This window comes from Silurus aristotelis (genome assembly GCF_946808225.1).
Source record: "Silurus aristotelis genome assembly, chromosome: 16".
In the NCBI taxonomy this organism is placed as follows: Eukaryota; Metazoa; Chordata; class Actinopteri; order Siluriformes; family Siluridae; genus Silurus; species Silurus aristotelis.
This window is the reverse complement of record NC_139589.1, coordinates 18134072-18153415: the sequence shown is the minus strand read 5'-3', so window position 1 is coordinate 18153415 and position 19344 is coordinate 18134072. Positions and strand designations below refer to the sequence as shown.

The 19344-nt window shown below is 38.0% G+C and overlaps 1 protein-coding gene across 4 annotated transcripts in view; it reads left to right on the top strand.

Annotated features, from left to right (window-relative positions):
* ptpra (protein tyrosine phosphatase receptor type A) overlaps window positions 1-19344 on the top strand; it is a 42348-nt gene that overhangs the window by 15496 nt on the left and 7508 nt on the right. The window contains exons 2-16 of one of the 4 annotated variants that reach the window (XM_083563893.1): window positions 3769-3815; window positions 7570-7648; window positions 8628-9074; window positions 9282-9302; window positions 11158-11239; window positions 11498-11571; window positions 13190-13326; window positions 13891-13981; window positions 14813-14889; window positions 14971-15007; window positions 15135-15232; window positions 16685-16804; window positions 16967-17133; window positions 17964-18099; window positions 19136-19285. In XM_083563893.1, coding sequence (XP_083420019.1) covers window positions 3795-3815; window positions 7570-7648; window positions 8628-9074; window positions 9282-9302; window positions 11158-11239; window positions 11498-11571; window positions 13190-13326; window positions 13891-13981; window positions 14813-14889; window positions 14971-15007; window positions 15135-15232; window positions 16685-16804; window positions 16967-17133; window positions 17964-18099; window positions 19136-19285 — 1737 coding nt within the window. In that variant the 5' untranslated portion in view covers window positions 3769-3794. Of the gene's footprint in view, window positions 1-3768; window positions 3816-7569; window positions 7649-8627; window positions 9090-9281; window positions 9303-11157; window positions 11240-11497; window positions 11572-13189; window positions 13327-13890; window positions 13982-14812; window positions 14890-14970; window positions 15008-15134; window positions 15233-16684; window positions 16805-16966; window positions 17134-17963; window positions 18100-19135; window positions 19286-19344 lie in introns of all 4 variants that reach the window. The other 3 variants (XM_083563894.1, XM_083563895.1, XM_083563896.1) reach the window with 3 other exon arrangements.

Below are 19344 nucleotides of genomic sequence, written 5' to 3'. Positions count from 1 at the left end.
TACACAAAAATTCCCGGTTCGGTTCAGTTTCGGTACGTTAGGGCGAAGAAATGCATAACATAAAATTGCTTGTCATTTATCAATGCAGTTTATTATTCTTAACATTTGTGATCATTTGAATAGTTTACATTTTTAAAACAATTTAAAATAAAATGCCTGCTTGGTTAAAAAATATATAAAATAATATTTTATAAAAATAAAATCGAATCAAATTCATCCAATACGCCAATTAAATTTTTTATTAAATTGAATTAATTGAGTGATCAATGTAATTGGCACAAATTAAATTGATTAAATAGAATTCAATTAGTAGTAAATTTGTATTTGTTTACATTTGTTAGACCTCATTTGGGTCATACAGGTGTGTGTTTTCCATTCAATATTTCATTTTCTAAAGACATGACCTACTTAACTGTTTAACAACTTATTTCAGCATACTTGAACAAATGTCTTCATTCTTTCCATCTTTCATTTATTCACTCCCTCGATATGTGGAATTTTTGGGATAAAACAAATACTTATGGTATTTTTTTTTTTATACCCCTTGCATGTATTCAAAGTGTGAGGTGGTGTGTGTGTGTGTGCGTGCGCATTTATATTTAGTGCATTTAATAGCCATATTACATAAAAATACAAATATATAGATAAAAAACCATAAATGAAAATATAAAAATCTATTTCAAATGTTTACCCTTTTAATAAAGGGTAAACGCACTGTCCCGTTTTCTCTTTGTTTTAGTTTGAAATGATCCCAAACTTTGTAATTTCTTCGGCATGAATCTTCTCATCACCTCTCACTATTTTCTCCCCGTTCCTCCATTTTTCCTTCTGCAGCCTCTCCTGTGTTTCCCTGTCCAGACTTTAGCGGGAGGCTTGTCAGTAATAATGGTCCGTGTGGTAAAAAGTGCTCCGTGTGTAGCTAAACCGTCTGAACTAAATAATTTGTATTCAAATTACTCAAGTTACACAAGGAATCGTTTCAGCTCGATTATTTGTGTTTGTTTGTTTGTTCAGCAGTTCTTGAAAATAATCCAGTACTAAAAAAAATTCACGTTCATTCTCACTGGGATTTTTTTCCCCACATTCTTATGTTTGCTGTTTAGTTATTGGCTGACAAGATAATTGCATGAATGTGTAGGTGTTTCTATTAAAGTGGCTGGTGAGGGTATATACTACATTTATGAAATAACTAAATAAATTACATGGGTGAAGCTTAGAGTTTAGAAATGTATGTTATTGTTTATTATTACGTTTTACTTGGATTAGAGCCTTACATGATATATTTCTAGGGCTGCAATAAAGTCGATAATGAAATTTGTTGTCAACGAACGCCGTTATCAATTAGGCTGTTAAAATTACGGATTAGCATGACTGAAAGATTACAGAGCTGGCAGACAGCACAGGGTCAACCGGCAGCAGGAAAAAGTGTGTCCCCCAAGGCATAGGAGCATTTTATATTAAACGCAACAAAGAAAACTGTACCTGGAGGTTATGCAAAGCTGCGCTTGTGTGGTACAGAGTGCAAAAAGAAAACACACTGGTGTCACGGATAAAGGTGGAACAGCACGGTGAGCAAAAACTGTGATACAGTTCATCCTCATCATGTAAAAAAGGTGTAGTTTAATGAAGTGCTATTGTGTAAACTGTCTTTTTGCTAATTTCAGTACAGTCGCACTGGATCTGTTCTGGCGTGATCGCGATCAGCTCGCTCACGACATAGTGATGGGTTCAATTAAAACGTGCGAACAAACACTAAATCTAAAAGCAGCAAATACCAGCAGCAGTAAACGATTCTATTTTTAGTCACTGTTGTGGATTTAAGCCAATGATTATGCATTTGTACACCATTCAATTCTCTTTTTATAGCGTTTGTCTCCTACAACCGTAACTTATCTGTTTTTAAATGCTTGTTTTCGTAGTTCGTATATTTAATTTATGCATATATCATTTAATTATTATGAAATATATATTTTATGTATGGTGGTGATGCACAAAATTCTAAATCCATTTTTATATATATATACACACACACACACACACACACACACACACACACACACACACACACACACACACACACACACACACACACACAGTGCTGACTTCATACAACACGTTTTTAATACAGCAGATATAAGCATTGATTTTAAAAGGTGCCTTTTCAATTCATCAAATCATCTAACAATGCAAACAGTACAATAATTGCATGACCATGTTTCTGTGAATTGTTTAAACTATTGGCTGCATGCAACCAAACAAAACCTGTGTTAGAATGCATCAAAATGCAACCTGTAAATAAAGCAGTATCTCTCCGACTCACTGTGGTGCATTCTTGCCTCCCGCTATCTTCAATACCGAATAAGAACATGACCCAGTCGTTTCCGATGATTACTTTATCCCGGAAATGAATCAGCTGGGAAATGCTGCTTGAATGCAGCAAAGTGGTGTACGTGCACATGTCTAGTTCTACTGACCGACACAGGAGGCTGATATCAGTGTAGATGTGTGGATGTATTTGTGATATTGGCACTGATTCAGCACAGTGTATCATTCCAGTCCACCGTTCACCTGCTCTGATACGTGAAGGAAAATGTCCTGTTTTCGATATGGTGTAGCTGATGCTCTTTTTTTAAAGTGTACCCCAAAACATAGTGCTAATAAATTTAAGCAGATCTGCATCAGCGTGAATTTATGTTTCGTGCAGCTGTTGTATGATTGGCTGACAGGATAATGGCATGAGTGAGTCTTTATAAGTGGCTGGTGAGGTTATAGACTCTCATAATTATATTTGGCTATTGCACAAGTAGGTGCACCAAAATCTAACCAGAAGAAAGAGGAAAAACCTCTAAACGGGCCTCACTGCTTAAGCTAGAACACGCACCGCAGAATCCCAGTGCAAGCTGGTCCATGCTCTTCTGTGCTATTTCCCTGAAACTCTGTTGGACTCTGCTAGGGAACATGGCATCATGGTCATTTTGGGCAATGGCGTGATGAATGAAGGACAATATAAACCTGGTATTGTGTTGTGTTGGTATGCACATATCCTTTTCTCTGGAATTTGCCCACGGCTTTATATTGCGTAGTTCTTGTTAACGTATTTAACGAACTTGCTTTCACTAAACAGGTTTGTCTAACAGATATTTATTTAACAGGTTTGTTCAATAAAAAGGGGGGGGGGGGCTTCTGAGCCCTTTAGAGATTGCAGACGTCTGAGAAGTCAGCTGTAGAATTTTAAATGCCTTTGTGCTACAATGAAGCTCTGTCTTGCTGAACATACTGAACAGAAGTGATAAGATGATCTCACCAAAATGGCATATGCCAAACCTTCAGTCACGAAGGGACTGCAACACGTGCACGCTGCGTCATCGCTTATTCTTTAATCTAGTTTCCATCTCCCGCTCGATCACATCATCTTTCTGAAAAAGCCTCAGGCAGAAAGGCAATTATTTAGAACTATCAGGGTGCCGTTCTAAAGATCCAGAGCTTGCGTTCTGATTTCCCTTCACAATTCAGAATCAGCACAAATGCTGACAGCACATTCTCGGCCCATACGTTTCCTATAAAGTAAATTTTTTTTTTTAAAGAGTTGACAAGCTTGCACATGCCAATAACACCGTATTAGTAAGAGAATGCGTGTGTTAGCATGGCATGCCTTGAGCAAATGAGAGAATGTGTTTGCTTGCGTTTTTTATACTATTCACCCCCTCTCTCTCTCTCTCTCTCTCTCTCTCTCTCTCTCTCTCTCTCTCTCTCTCTCTCTCTCTCTAGGCAATCATTGTGCGAATGAGTGAGTGATGCAGAGCACTTTTTTGCAGGTAAGTCGGCAGAACCTTCATGCAAAACACACACTGGCCTGGCTAATAGATAAACTCGCTTCCTGTAAGGGGAGAAGGATTTTAGTTCATTAATGTGCAAGTCATCCGGTGTATGTTTTGCTCAACATAGACAAGTATACAGTTTGTATCAGTTTATGATGACAAACAGCAATGTAATGTTTTAATAAAGTCAATGTTGACTGTGTCGATTTATTTATCATAACTGCGCATTGCTGCAGAATCGAATGAAAATATCACACAAGCCTAACTTTAATGAATGATTATTTTTTGTGTATCACCTCCGTTCCGAATCATACATTTGGCTCTAGGGCAGTGGGGAGCAAACTACGGCCCACGTTGTATTCTGTAATTCTTCTTCTTCTTTCGGCTTCTCCCATTAGGGGTCGCCACAGCGGATCATCCGTCTCCATACCCCCCTACATCTGCCTCTTTCAAACCAACTACCTGCATGTCTTTCCTCAACACATCCATAAACCTCCTCCTTGGTCTTCTTCTTTTTCTCCTTCCTGATGGCTCCATCCTCAGCATTCTCCTACCTCACCTTGTCTCCAGAACGTCCTACATGTGATCTCCTTCTAATAAACTAATTTCTAATCCTGTCCATCCTCATCACTCCCAACAAAAACCTCAACATCTTCAGCTCTGCTACTTCGAGCTCCACCTCCTGTCTTTGTCTATAGTTGTATTTTGTAATTTGGTTTTACTAAATTGTTTTAATGACCGCATTCATTTCACCTTTCAGTAGAAATTTCATAGCCAAAACCGCTTCATGTTTATGCTTCATGTTTGCCCATTGCATTAAACTTCACATTAAAATGAATAGAACAAAGAAATGAAAATTTGATAGTAAGTGACGATTTTTTTATTGAGTGGACATGAAAATATTTTTTCACCGAAGTCCAAACAAAAGCCGTGTGTCTTATTTGCCAAGAAACTGTTGCGGTTTTTAAAGAATAGGATATCAGCCACTTTGTCACTACGCTAGCACCCAAAGGTGGGAAGTAACGAAGTACAGATTCTTCGTTACTGTACTTAAGTAGATTTTTCTGGTATCAGTACTTCTTTTCACTATTTATTTTTCAGACCACTTTTACTGTACTTATATCTGTACGTTATCTGTACATCTGTACTTTACTGTACTTATAATATTTTCAAAACAGACTCGTTATAGTTTTATTCTATTTGGTGACGTGATCAATAATTCTTCTTCTCACTACGTGCTATTTTCTGCCCATCATTTCTTGTCATTGAGCGGCTTTTTCAATCCGCTGGCGTATCGTTTCCTGGCTCTCGCACACCACAGACGTAGACTAGTTTACGATGCGAACAACAAACAAGGCAGAAGGCAGCAAGAAGTCTGGGGGTAACGTGGATGAGACAGAGGGAGTCAGCGATGTAAAAATGACTGAGAACATAGACATTCCTGATCACCTGATCTTTTCTCTGCTTGTGTTTATATATGGTGGATGTTCAGTCTGGATACATTCATTAGGTAACAAAATTTGAAAGTCGTATTAATTGGCCATTATATATAAATATATATATATATATATATATATATATATATATATATATATATATATATATATATATTTATTTATTTATTTATTTATTTATTTATTTAAATATTAAAGAGGCGGAATTAAAGCCTTCAACGCAACACAAATTTATTCACAATGCCTTTGCTTTACTCGTATATAAAAAATAAATAAATAATAAAATATTATAATAAAACCGTAAAATAATATTTAATCACTAAACATCGCCTTCCCAGACAATTTCAGCATTGACCATTCTTCAGCCGCTCTTATCACAAACTGAGGGAAAGCAACAGGAACATAATTCTTAAAGGAGCCACCTACCATATTTAACAATTAAAACAACCAGTAAAAAAAAAAAAGGTAACGTATAACTATGGACTATGAAAACATAACATCTTCAAAGAAATGAATATTAAAAGAATAATTTCCAGCGTGTAAAATAATGAAATAAATATCAAATGAATATATTCATAGCATCTGTTGCAAAACGTATTCATTTAAGGTACATTTAGAACAGATAAAAATGAGCGATTAAACATTTGAAAAGATTGACAGCCCTAATATTAATATATTAGTATAATCTGAGGTCCAGTATTCAGCGTGACACTACAACGGGTAGTAGTAATGGCTAATTTCACTTTAACTTGAGTTAAAAAGTATAGTCAGTACCACAACTTTTACCAGAGTCTTTTAAAGCATAAGTATCTGTACTTCTACTGAAGTCAGGGATGGCGTGTATTTTTGTCACCTCTGCTAGCAACCAGTCAATGCAAGAAAGTGGGACTACTGCTCAGAGGTTAGCAGCCAATTTACAGGCTCAGCTAAATATTTTTTCTTTTTTTTTCCCGACAACTATTCAAGATCCAAGCACCATTCCCAGTTTCAGACAAATTAACGAGTGTGAGCAGCTGTTCAGCAGTGAACATCAACAAAGCACTCCACAGATTCCAGTTAACTGACAATCTCCTGAGATTTGTCCTGAGATTTGCCCCAACTAAACCGACACCAATCTTCGATGCATTGGTAAAAAAAGGATGACCAACACCATCGTTCCCACTGTAATTAAATAAACGGTTGCCATACTTTTTAGTTAATGGGTTTCACATGTAATGTTTATTAGTTCATCCCAGCCATCTGCTACTAACAGTCTGTCAAACTTTAAAAATCCTTTGTGGCCCTTATAGGTCTGATTCTGATACAGAAAGCTTTGTAAATGACAAGGGAAGAAAAACTGTATGTGATCATGCATTTTAGATAATTGAAGTTATAAATGATCTCTTTCCCAATAACACCCAGGATCACGTCTTCTTTGGTTTTCTGGTACTTCTCATTGCAGTATAGAACCAATTTTATGGTGTTCTTTTAATTATAAAGAACTGCGACTTTGCTATATAGACATTTTATCCTTTCGCAGTTGCTGTTCTAAACACATGCCATAGTCTGCTTTCTAACTAGAACACACAGTAAATCTTAATAATAGTTACCTAATGAGCTCTTGTTTCTTGTCTGAATCTGTTGTACTCTGGCTAAAGCAGCTCAACCAGGAGATCTTGCTCTGCGGCTAACCGTGTTAAGCTAAGCTGTATTAGATATGTTTTGGGCACAGCTAGCTCAGCCTAGCTTATGGTAGCGGTTACCACAGTGGTTAAGGCAAAAGCAATTGCACCATTCATAGTGTTGCAAAGTGCTGTGGGTTTTAAACCTCGTGTTTTGGAGCTGATTTTCTTTAAACCAATAAGAGCCGCCTAATTCCATTCTTTATTATATCCAGACTAAACCAGTGCTCTAGTAATGTTGGTACTATTCGGAGCCTGGTAGTTTATAGCCAAGTAGTATAATATATTAGGTGATGATGAGGGCATCCTTTTTATTGGTTATTGTTTAGTGGATCTACCCAGACACCCTTTTCCTGTTTCCGTTACAACAGGATTCATGATAATCGTTAATATATGGACAACTTTTGATATTTAGATTAAGTTTAATGTGCATCTGAGTGTATTAGTTTATGATAAGGGATTAATTATCAGTGTCAAGATGAGGAAAAAGGCTGATGATTGGATGCTTAGCTTTAACATGAATTTGGATATAGGGAAATGGAATTGACAAAGATCTCTCTCTCTCTCTCTCTCTCTCTCTCTCTCTCTCTCTCTCTCCCCCTCTCTCCCCCCCACCTTTTTTTTTCTCTCTCTCAGGGCAGTATGGGGTTGTGTCCCCTGCTCCTGTTGTTTGCCTTGGCCTTTGGATTGGCCCAGGAAACACCCAACCTCCAAAGTAAGATCTGTTTTTATACTATTGAACTAATATTTGCAGCCTTTTGATTATTAACATATAATAATATTATGATATACATGCTTTAGTATGGTTAAATTATTCACACTATATAAGCACACTAGTGTTGAACTATTGGCATGGACACCATTAAAATTCCACTGGTAAAGCAATCACACAGGTGGGTTTTCTGTGCAAACGCTGGCTGGTGATTAATTTTCCTGCAATAAATACATTCATTTATACACCAAAGACAAATCTCTTTAAAACCTCTGCTTATGTATTGCTTTATCTGAATGACTAATACGCCATTAACTGTTTACGAACATTAAGAGATCAGATTAGCTTGCCCGAAAAATGCTTACCTGTGTCTCAGTCTTCAAATCGGAAACCAGCGCACAAAAGTTTGTATGCACACCAGTGCAAAAGGCAAATCTGATCCCAGACTTAAAGATACTGCAGCCAGCAGGAAGGAACATTTTAAGACTGTTAATCAAAAGATAGCAGTGTTTAGCACAAAGGTTCAAAAATGGTAAACTAATGCAAATGATCAGCATTTGTACTATTAATGTGTGACTTCCACAGTTCTGAATTCATCACCAGCCACAGTTTCTGACTTCTTGACGTAGTGTGGTAATAAATCTATCCTTTTTGTGATGCTCAGGTTTGTTGCAGACAAACCACATCAAATGTCTTTATTATTGGGACACTAGACTTCAGTGTAGTTTAATCAAACATGCAGAAAGATCATCTGAATATGATATATCCCAAAGTTTATAGTTGTTAAAAGGAAATATGAGGTGGTTAACATATATATATATACATTTAGGATTTTAACATTCCATGTCTAAACTATAATTTGTATTCATTTAAACCACAAAACCTCTAGTAGCATTATATTATTATAATGGTAGAAGCAACACATTCTTTTCATTTCATTTCGAGGACGACTCTCACCGCTTTTCATCTCTCGCTCTCTCAGATCAGAGTTCGATCACAGTCACACCCAAACCCACAACTACTCCTCTCACAGCAGTCCCCCTTACTGATGACCACGACCCCACAACCACGTCCAACGAGCATTCTGCAAATAATGCCACCTCGAAAGTAACAGTAGCAACACAAGCTCCAGGGGTTCCCATGACTCCTTCCGCTCCTGCTTCAGCTGTGCCTCCAGGCTCCAGTAACACTAATCACACTGATGCTCCACCCCCAGGGACAACCACCGTTATAGGAGGAGAGACGGAGAAGAAAATCACCTCTCCTCATCCCACAACCCTGCCCCCTCCTTCCACAACTGAGGGTTCTAATTTGACCCATCCCATTCAACCCGATCCTGATCTTGACCCTATTGACAATTATAATAATGTTACATCTGGCATGACAGAACCACCTGAAATCACCACACCATACATCAGCAGTCCTCCAGGTAAGTGTGTTGACTGTTTGGGTTCTTGACCATGTGTGATAGTATAATTGTTAGTTATTCATTGTTAATATACATCGAGAAGCAGTATAGACGAGTTTAGAGCCTACATATCACCCCAGCCACACTTATTTAAATATTTATTTTAAACAAATGTTTTTGATTGTTTGTAATTGAGATATAAATATGAGCTCTTTCCCCCCCACACAGGTGGAGGTGGAGGTGGTGAAGGTAAACGCTTTATTAAAACTTAAATGTATTATATATACTTTAATGCATAGACTTTCATTGAAAAAAAAATATATAAAGTTGGTAGTGGAACTGTGCTTAAACCAATTATGTGTAATCTAAAAAAAAAAAAAAGGAAAATGGTGGGAAAATGTGTGTATAAATGGTTTTGATATTTTTTGGGATTAAAATCTGATGCCATCTTTTGATTTGATTAGATAAGATTCATTTGAATCGACAGATGCATATAGTGGATGCTCTTTAACCAGCATTTACAGTGAGGAAAATAAGTATTTGAACACCCTGCTATTTTGCAAGTTCTCCCACTTAGAAATCATGGAGGGGTCTGAAATTGTCATCATAGGTGCATGTCCACTGTGAGAGACATAATCTAAAAAAAAAAAATCTTTGTTTGCAATTACATAGGTCAAACATTTCCTGTAGTTTTTCACCAGGTTTGCACACACTGCAGGAGGGATTTTTTGATATGCTTCTTACAGAGCCACTCCTTGGTTATCCTGGCTGTGTGCTTCGGGTCATTGTCATGTTGGAAGACCCAGCCTCGACCCATCTTCAATGCTCTAACTCAGGGAAGGAGGTTGTTCCCCAAAATCTCGCAATACATGGCCCCGGTCATCCTCTCCTTAATACAGTGCAGTCGCCCTGTCCCATGTGCAGAAAAACACCTCCAAAGCATGATGCTACCACCCCCATGCTTCACAGTAGGGATGGTGTTCTTGGGATGGTACTCATCATTCTTCTTCCTCCAAACACGTTTAGTGGAATTATGACCCAAAAGTTCAATTTTGGTCTCATTTGACCACATGACTTTCTCCCATGACTCCTCTGGATCATCCAAATGGTCATTGGCAAACTTAAGACGTGCCTGGACATGTGCTGGTTTAAGCAGGGGAACCTTCCGTGCCATGCATGATTTCAAACCATGACGTCTTAGTGTAATACCAACAGTAACCTTGGAAACGGTGGTCCCAGCTCTTTTCAGGTCATTGACCAGCTCCTCCCGTGTAGTTCTGGGCTGATTTCTCACCTTCCTTAGGATCATTGAGACCCCACGAGGTGAGATCTTGCATGGAGCCCCAGTCCGAGGGAGATTGACAGTCATGTTTAGCTTCTTCCATTTTCTAATGATTGCTCCAACAGTGGACCTTTTTTCACCAAGCTGCTTGGCAATTTCCCTGTAGCCCTTTCCAGCCTTGTGGAGGTGTACAATTTTGTCTCTAGTGTCTTTGGACAGCTCTTTGGTCTTGGCCATGTTAGTAGTTGGATTCTTACTGATCGTATGGTGTGGACAGGTGTCTTTATGCAGCTAACGACCTCAAACAGGTGCATCTAATTTAGGATAATAAATGTAGTGGAGGTGGACATTTTAAAGGCAGACTAACAGGTCTTTGAGGGTCAGAATTCTAGCTGATAGACAGGTGTTCAAATACTTATTTGCAGCTGCATCATACAAATAAATAGTTTAAAAATCATATATTGTGATTTCTGGATTTTCTTTTTTTAGATTATGTCTCTCACAGGGGACATGCACCTACGATGACAATTTCAGACCCCTCCATGATTTCTAAGTGGGAGAACTTGCAAAATAGCAGGGTGTTCAAATACTTATTTTCCTCACTGTATGATCCACTCTTTGATGATATGCATATCAGCAAATACAAAAACCCAACATTTTATATACTCTATAGAATTATACTGTATATGCAAGTTCTAGTTTCATGTAGTACATATTGCATACTCATAAACAGTCCAATTGACTCATGGGTTTCTTATTTGCTTTTCTTCCCTGCACCACCTGTTGGACCTGCGTACGAAACTCGACCTTTCTCAAACAAAGACACGGCAATCATCGCCGTGACTGTGGCTTTATCGTCTCTGCTGGTCATCATCTTCATCATCATCGTACTCTACATGCTCAGGTCAGGTGTCCGACACTTACAAATAACACAAATTGCTTTTCAGCCAAAATAATATTTATAGAGCTGCACAGTTGAGAGATAAGGATCTTGCATTCCTCATGGTTAAACTCTCGACAACCTTTCCTTCATTAGAGATGATTACCTGCATCATCGTCTCCTGCAATCTTTTATTTTCTTCCTTTTGCACATGAGCTAGAGCTCATTCATGATAAAACATTTTATTTATTTTTTTCTGTTTGTATCTCTGTGTTGTGACAGGTTTAAGAAGTACAAGCAGTCAGGAAGCCATTCGAATTCCTTCAGGCTGACCAATGGCAGGACTGATGACACAGGTGTGTGTGTGTGTGTGTGTGAGAGAGAGAGAGAGAGAGAGAGATGTCTGGATTCTTAGAAGTGATGGATTTTGAGACTTGCTCTGTTCTAGCTTTGGCACTTTCGGCGAATGTCCTCCATCAGGACATTCTTAATGCACAATGGAGCGAGTGTAGAAAAAGATGATGAGCATGCACTTGGTTTAGCGTCGGACCTGCTGCACCTTTTTTCGGTCGGGGAGATAATGGGCTCTTCCACGTGAAGCCTGTTGCTTCGTCTCAGGGTCGTATTTGTACACTCAGGTAATGATCCTCGACTTGAAGGCCTTGTCATCCACGGCACGCTTGTTCTTGGCGGACATTTTGACGCAGTGTTCCTGTGTCAGCAGCCTGGGGGCGTATTTGGCATCAACACTGCATGTTCAGACCACACGTGAGAATTGCCTGGACTGTTCCATATTACACACCAACAATAGCAGGAATCTTATGGATTGTTCTCCAACGATCGTCATGCCCAAGTCCGAATGGTTTCAACATTTTCAGGGGTTTGGCTTGTTGAAGGTTTTCCTGATCTCTCGTCATCTTTCAGTGTTGTTCTTCCGCTTTTAAAGCACGCATGCCGCTCAAAACACCTAGAACAGCTCATTGCAGCATCGTTGTAAACTTGCCGAATGATTGTCAAACGTCTCAATGGCAGATTTGCCCAGGTACACGTTTTCTTTGTTTTTACTTACTGTCCATGAAGAAATCGCCGACATAGTAACTCGTGGTCTGAATAGCACCAGTCACACAGCACAGAATGATGCCTTTTTGCACACTGACTTATAAAGGTCCGTGCTCCCTGCGACTGTGCTTGCAGCCTTGTGCTGCCATCTGTCGGCATGTTACAAAACTAGTCTCGAAACATTTCGATACCACCTCGTATTTAACCTCGTTGTAGTGAAGACTTTACATCTTAATCTTTTCACTATCCTGACCTGCAGTAGTAATGTAAGAATTTAGCAATAAATTGCACCATTTCCCTGCTCATCTCCCACTACCTCTGCTTACAAATTACCGTTGTGCCCCAAATAGCAAATTACTGCAGGGTGCATTTGTTACATGCTGTGGGTCATCTGATGTTCCTGGTATATAATCTTTGCACCTGTAAACTGTTACTTTTAAGGGAAAAAAGGGGGGGGGGGGGGGGCGACGACAACAGACACTCACAACTACATGTTCCTGGTTTAATTGTGCGTTCTGGTTACTGCCCTGTGGTATTTTGAATGTTTTACTCTGGATTTATTTGAAATCTCTGGTTTCCTCCTAACTTCCAGAAACATGCCTGTTGGTGGATTGTCCAGGCTTGATTGCCTTTTAGGTGTTAATGCTTGTGCCTGACTTGCCTAATGTGACCACCTTTTTTAAAACTGGGCTGTAGTGCCCACTACTGGCCAATGTGTTAGCTGTGATTGCAAGAATTGCAAAAAGTTTATTTATTTATTTATTTTTATGCCTGCTGTATTTTGATATAATAATTAATGCGATGTATTTACACACATTGTTGTCAATGGATGATTTATTAGTCCAGAGAAACATTCTGATCTTCTTTTTCTTTTTCCTGCACTTCCCTTCTCTTTTTTCATCCCGGACCTGACAGAGCTTCAGAGCGTGCCACTGTTAGCCCGGTCGCCCAGCACTAACAGGAAGTACCCACCCCTTCCAGTAGACAAACTCGAGGAGGAGATGAACCGTCGCATGGCCGATGACAATAAACTCTTTCGGGAGGAATTCAACGTAAACACACCACACACATCACTCGCTCATGGTGCAGTGAGACGGCATGGGACTCATGAATTAGATGAATCATTTGATGTTGCTTTATTCATCTGGAAACTGTGAAAACATTTCTGGACGCTTTAGCAGAGTTTAGCAGATGTTTGTTAAACAGTTGGCTTTCGATTTGTTTTCTTAACTGTCAGCAATTATAAGTGTGAATCAGTCACTTCTGATCAGTTACTTCTGATTCACTGCAACACACCCTTGTTTCAGCATGTAATCGTTATTGAGTTAGTCAGCTTTAATCACTTCATTGACTATATAAGAATGGCAACTTTTTATTATAAATAAATGTCTTTCTATTTCCTAGTATAAAACCCACAGGTCAGTGCCATTTGTGTGACTTTTGGTCTCATAAGCAAGTGCATGTACTATAATATAAAAAAAAATTTTTTTTTTATTATTTTATACTAATTACTTAAGTGTATAACAATGTGATAAAAAATAAATTGCTTCTTAGTACATGGTCCTTGTCCACCCATGGCGTCTGATTGATGGGCTTTCTGTGCGTCTTCTCTGCAGGCTCTGCCAGTTTGCCCCATCCAGGCCTCATGCGATGCCGCCTCCAAAGAAGAGAACAAGGAGAAGAACCGATACGTCAACATTCTGCCCTGTGAGTCTGGATGATATACGTGTACACAATCATACAAGAGAAGTTCCTTATGTGTGCTTCTTATTCTGTAAATACTCTCACAATGCAGCTCTCTTTCTGTTCAGTTCATGGTTTTAAAACGTTTTACAATTAATAATACATACTAAACACTTTAGTTTTGCTTCAACCTTATTGTTTTCAGTGTATAATCACTTTTGCAGTGCACTTGAGTAGCATATTTGATATCACCTCAGAAAGAACTGTTTTTTATGTTTTTTTTTTTTGTTTTTTTTTAGAACTTTTTATTCTAAATGCCTATGAAATATAAGTTTATAGGAAGATGCGTAATTAAGGCAACAAACCTTCAAAACATGTATATGTATATGTATTTATATAATATACATTCCAAAATCTTACACTACAACAGTACAGCTCTTTTGGTGACAAGTGAAAGTTTTTAACAAATGTTGTTTGATTTTTGTTTAAACCTGGAATAAACATAAAAAAATAATTTACCTAGGTGTTTTTACAGAAATGTTTCATATAAACATATTGACTGCTAATAACTGTTAGATTGACTTTAATTGACTATTGTGAGATTTATCCAAGGTTTCTGTTCTTATCTGCGTGCAGGGAAAGTTGTTAATTGTACTGAAAAATTGCACATAAAGCACAGTTTTTCAATACAAACAGTGCCGTAGTTGCTGTTATTTCCACTCTTGAGACTAATATAGACTCTCTCTCTCTCTCTCTCTCTCTCCCCCCCCTCCCCCCCCCCCCCCCCCCGCTCATGTTCCTCTCTCTCCCTCTCTCATGTCCCTCTCCCCTGTATCTTTATTCTTTCACTCTCAGACGATCACTCCAGGGTACATCTCTCCCCTCTAGAGGGCGTCCCAGACTCAGATTTCATCAATGCCTCTTACATTAATGTGAGTCATAGCATAATGTTTACATACTCTGTCTGTAATAAAAAAAAAAGGAAAATTTATAAAATATTTTTTTCTGAACAGGGTTATCAGGAGAAGAACAAGTTTATAGCTGCCCAAGGTAAATAAAAAGAATTGAGGAAATATATTGAAAAATATAATATATATATTATTATACCTTTATTAAAGTCTGTTTGAGCTCTGAGGTGTAGTCCATAAATAAAAGATTGTGTGCACGTATGTCTCAGGGCCAAAAGAGGAGACGGTGAATGACTTCTGGAGAATGATCTGGGAGCAGAACACTGCCACTATTGTCATGGTGACCAACCTGAAAGAGCGGAAGGAGGTACAGTTGTGGTCTTTATTGATCCCACAGGGAAATAATTTTAAAACCATGCATATTTGTATGATCTTGTTTCCCTAATGCAGAGTGAAAAAAACACTTATTAGTGGTAGACCCTTTGATCTGACCAGTTTGGGGATAAGTGACTAATTGAGATGTAAGTGGGTGTCCATGGCCTAACTGATAACCTCTAAAAGGCATTTGTATTGTAAGACAATGCAAAAACATAAAAACTCCACAGTCAATTGTTAGTGGTTTTATAACAAAGTAGAAGCGATTGGGAACGGCAGCAACTCAGCCACAAAGCGGGTCAGCGGATGCTGAGACACGTAGTGCACAGAGGTTTCTGCAGCGACTTCCTGCCTACAGACCTCCAAACTTCATGTGGTCTTCAGATTAGCACAAAAACAGTGCGTAGAGAGCTTCATAGAATTTGTTTCCATGGACGAGCAGCTGCTTCTGGAAGAAGAATTCCCATGAACACACTCTTAAACATTGTGGAAAGCCTTCCCAGAAGAGTTGAAGCTGTTATAGCTGCAAAGAGCCAACATCATATTAAACCCAATAGATTTAGAATTGGATGTTACTCAAGTTCATTTGCATGTGAAGGCAGACGAGCGAATACTTTTGGTAATATAGTGTATGTAGTCAAATCAAATTTGCATATGAGTGCAGTGTCATTCTTCATACATCTTGATAGAAATGCAAATTTGTCAAAGGAATATTTAGTGTTGACAAACTAACAGTGTGTTTAAACCACTGAACCAACTGCTTAAATAAACTGTTTAATAAAAAAAAAAGAACTTTTAAGACAGTATTTTATGGTATAAATAATTTGTGATGTAGGTCAGTGGTCCCCAACCCACGGGCCACGGACCGGCACTGGTCCGTGGGTCAACTGGTACCGGGCCACACAGAAAGTATACATAACTTACATTATTTCCGTGTTATTTATTATCTAGATTCTGAATGATGTTTTACTTTGGAAAATTACTGGATTTTCTCTGCCACGTCTATGACTCACTCTTGATTCATGTCTTACCTCCATCTGCTACCATGTTAAAGGTGCTGCTCCGGCCGCTAACACAATACATTACCGCTAAATTGAAACCCCCAAGCGAGCAAAATGATCAAAAAACAACACAATGGAGTCACGTTTATTATTATATTTAGAAAATATCATTTTATTTTGTTGTATTTATCCGCCACACCCTAAAGGCCGGTCCGTGAAAATATTGTCTGACATTAATCTTGTTCGTGGTGCAAAAAAGGTTGGGGACCACTGATGTAGGTTACTGAAGTTAGATCTGTTTAGAAATGTTTCAGGTCATAAACTGTTTTTATTTAGAGTTTGTATTTAGGCTCTATTAGAAAGATTAATTATGAGTATTTTTTTTACAGTATTTTTATTATGTTAATGCCTGTAGTGATGAACATGTGGCTGGTGTGTTTCAGTGTAAGTGTGCTCAGTACTGGCCGGATCAAGGCTGCTGGACGTACGGGAACATCCGTGTGTCTGTTGAGGATATGACCGTGCTGGTGGATTACACCGTACGCAAGTTCTGCATTCAGCAGGTATTATACAATGAATGCCCTCAGTCTATTCCGGTTCCAAAACGCTATGATTTAAGAAACCAAAAAATAAAAGTGCTATCATTCTGCTGTTTAAGTAAATTGATTGACCAATATACTTTGTTAACCTGAAAACTTTGTCCTGTCTTGTTTCTGCGTTCGTAGGTTGGGGATGTATCAGGGAAGAAGCCCCAGAGGCTGGTGACTCAGTTCCATTTCACCAGCTGGCCAGATTTTGGCGTGCCTTTTACACCTATCGGCATGCTCAAATTCCTTAAAAAGGTTAAAGCGTGCAACCCGCAGTACGCTGGGCCTATAGTGGTGCACTGCAGGTGCTTTTTCATCTTATTATCTTATTTCATCAACATATTCCTTCACAGAACAGACTTTTTTATACAGTGCTGTAATGAAAAGTCTTCATAAGAGAAACATTAGCAGCTGTAAAATGAATGAAGCTATAGTAAATTCAGATTTACATCTGTAATATTAGAAATGTAATATTAAATTGTATTACTTTTTAGTCCATTAATTTGAACCAACAAGGCTGGTAATCCTTAATTAAACATTAACCTTTTAACAGCAATGTAAATCTTTTTTTATTATTTATTAATTTTTGGTATTTAATCGAAGTACCTATTCAAATGGAATATGTTTGTATGTAAACACAGTTGTACGTAAAAAAAAAATAATTAAATAATTGCCCTTTGTGTAGGATGGACATTTGACTATGTCTAAAAGCTTACAAACACCAAAAGGTTGCTATATGCCAAACACATATATCATTTTAGTTTGTATTACTTGTAACCTGTGTGTAAACACATCTTTTCAACAGACTGCAGAGGATATAGTGCTTTAGAAACAGTTCCTTTTGAAGTAGATTGAATTTATTTAGGACTATTGAAGGATTGTTACTTTACCCCTTTCAATGCCTGAATACTAGCAAGTCAAACACTCTTAATGTTCAATAAATACATATGTGAAATAAATTATAATAAAGCATTCATAGATTTATTTCCATAGTTTGTGATTGAATTTGCTGTCATGTTACTATTAATACTGATTTATTATTTTGTATTTTATTATATTTCTCTTATATTGTGTCGCTTCCTTTCTTTCTCTTTCTCTCTCTCTCTCTCTCTCTCTCTCTCTCTCTATCTCTTAGTGCGGGTGTTGGGAGGACTGGTACCTTCATTGTAATCGATGCGATGTTGGACATGATGGGTGCCGAGAGGAAGGTGGATGTGTTCGGCTTTGTCACGAGAATACGAGCCCAGCGGTGCCAAATGGTCCAAACCGATGTTAGTTCAGTTCTTTGTGATTCCATACTGTAACTGTGTAAAGCTTGCGCTGTCTGGCTTTAGTCACATTTTATTAACCCAGAGCAGCTGAACATTCGAACACAAGTTCCCTAAAGATCTGATATACATTTGGAGGTCGAGGTGGCATAAGTAAAGATGGCTTAGAAAAGAGACATTTGATTTAATGTCATGTGACTCATCCCCTGCCTGTGCCTTGAGTGTACTAGTACCTAAACCTCATACTTTGAGTATAACCTATCTTGCTAACTTAGTAGCTTTTACTCTCATAAACCTACACTATTCTATATAAATTCCTGGACAAATTATCTAGAATGCTTCAGTCAAAGATCTGTCCCAAATAATAACTCCTACTTTTTTTTTCTTTTTTTATAATTTAGTTCAATGACTGTCTTATAGTGTACAAACTGAAATCATGCAGTTCTCACAATCCTGTCATTCTAATGAGAAGCTTGTGTTTGCTGTAAGTAATTCTGCTTCAAAAAAATTGCAAATGTATCAGGAATATTTTGGATCTAGGTTTTTATCCTGCAAGAAAATAAAGGGTGTCAACACTCTTATTTAGAGGTCAACTGATAATGCGGGTTTTTTTCCGATAGCTTGGTTGGATTGTACTTGCTGATAGCTGATTAATCATCCGATTAGAAACAAACAAACATAGCACTTCATGTTACATGGTAGTGAACTTTTTTACGAACATAAAAAAAAACAGCATTTAATCTCTGAAAATGTGCCAAATAAAAGGAATATATATTTATAAATAAATATAGTCATATAATTAATAAATTATAAATAATTACAATAATTTAGTGCTCTCCATGCAGCATGCCAGTTTTTTTTGTAAAAACGAAACCGCATATGTCGTCAGTGATTGGCCTCTAGAAGCCGCTCTCGCGGTGAGAGCGGACCGGAAGCAGGAAAAACTATCGCTACGTATATTTGCCGATAGCCAATAGTACCAGCAGCAATCTGTGCCGATTTAATCATTTTTTCTTTTGTGCCTTTTTTTTCTCCACAGATGCAGTATGTATTTATTTTCCAGGCTCTGTTAGAGCACTACCTGTATGGAGACACAGAGCTGGAGGTCACCTCTCTAGAGACTCATCTGAACAAACTGTATAATCCTTTTCCTGGAGCAGGTTGTAGTGGGCTGGAGGAGGAGTTCAAGGTGAGTTCCAGAATTTTGGTTTCTTCTGTAAACATCACATGAGTTCTGCTCCATGAGTT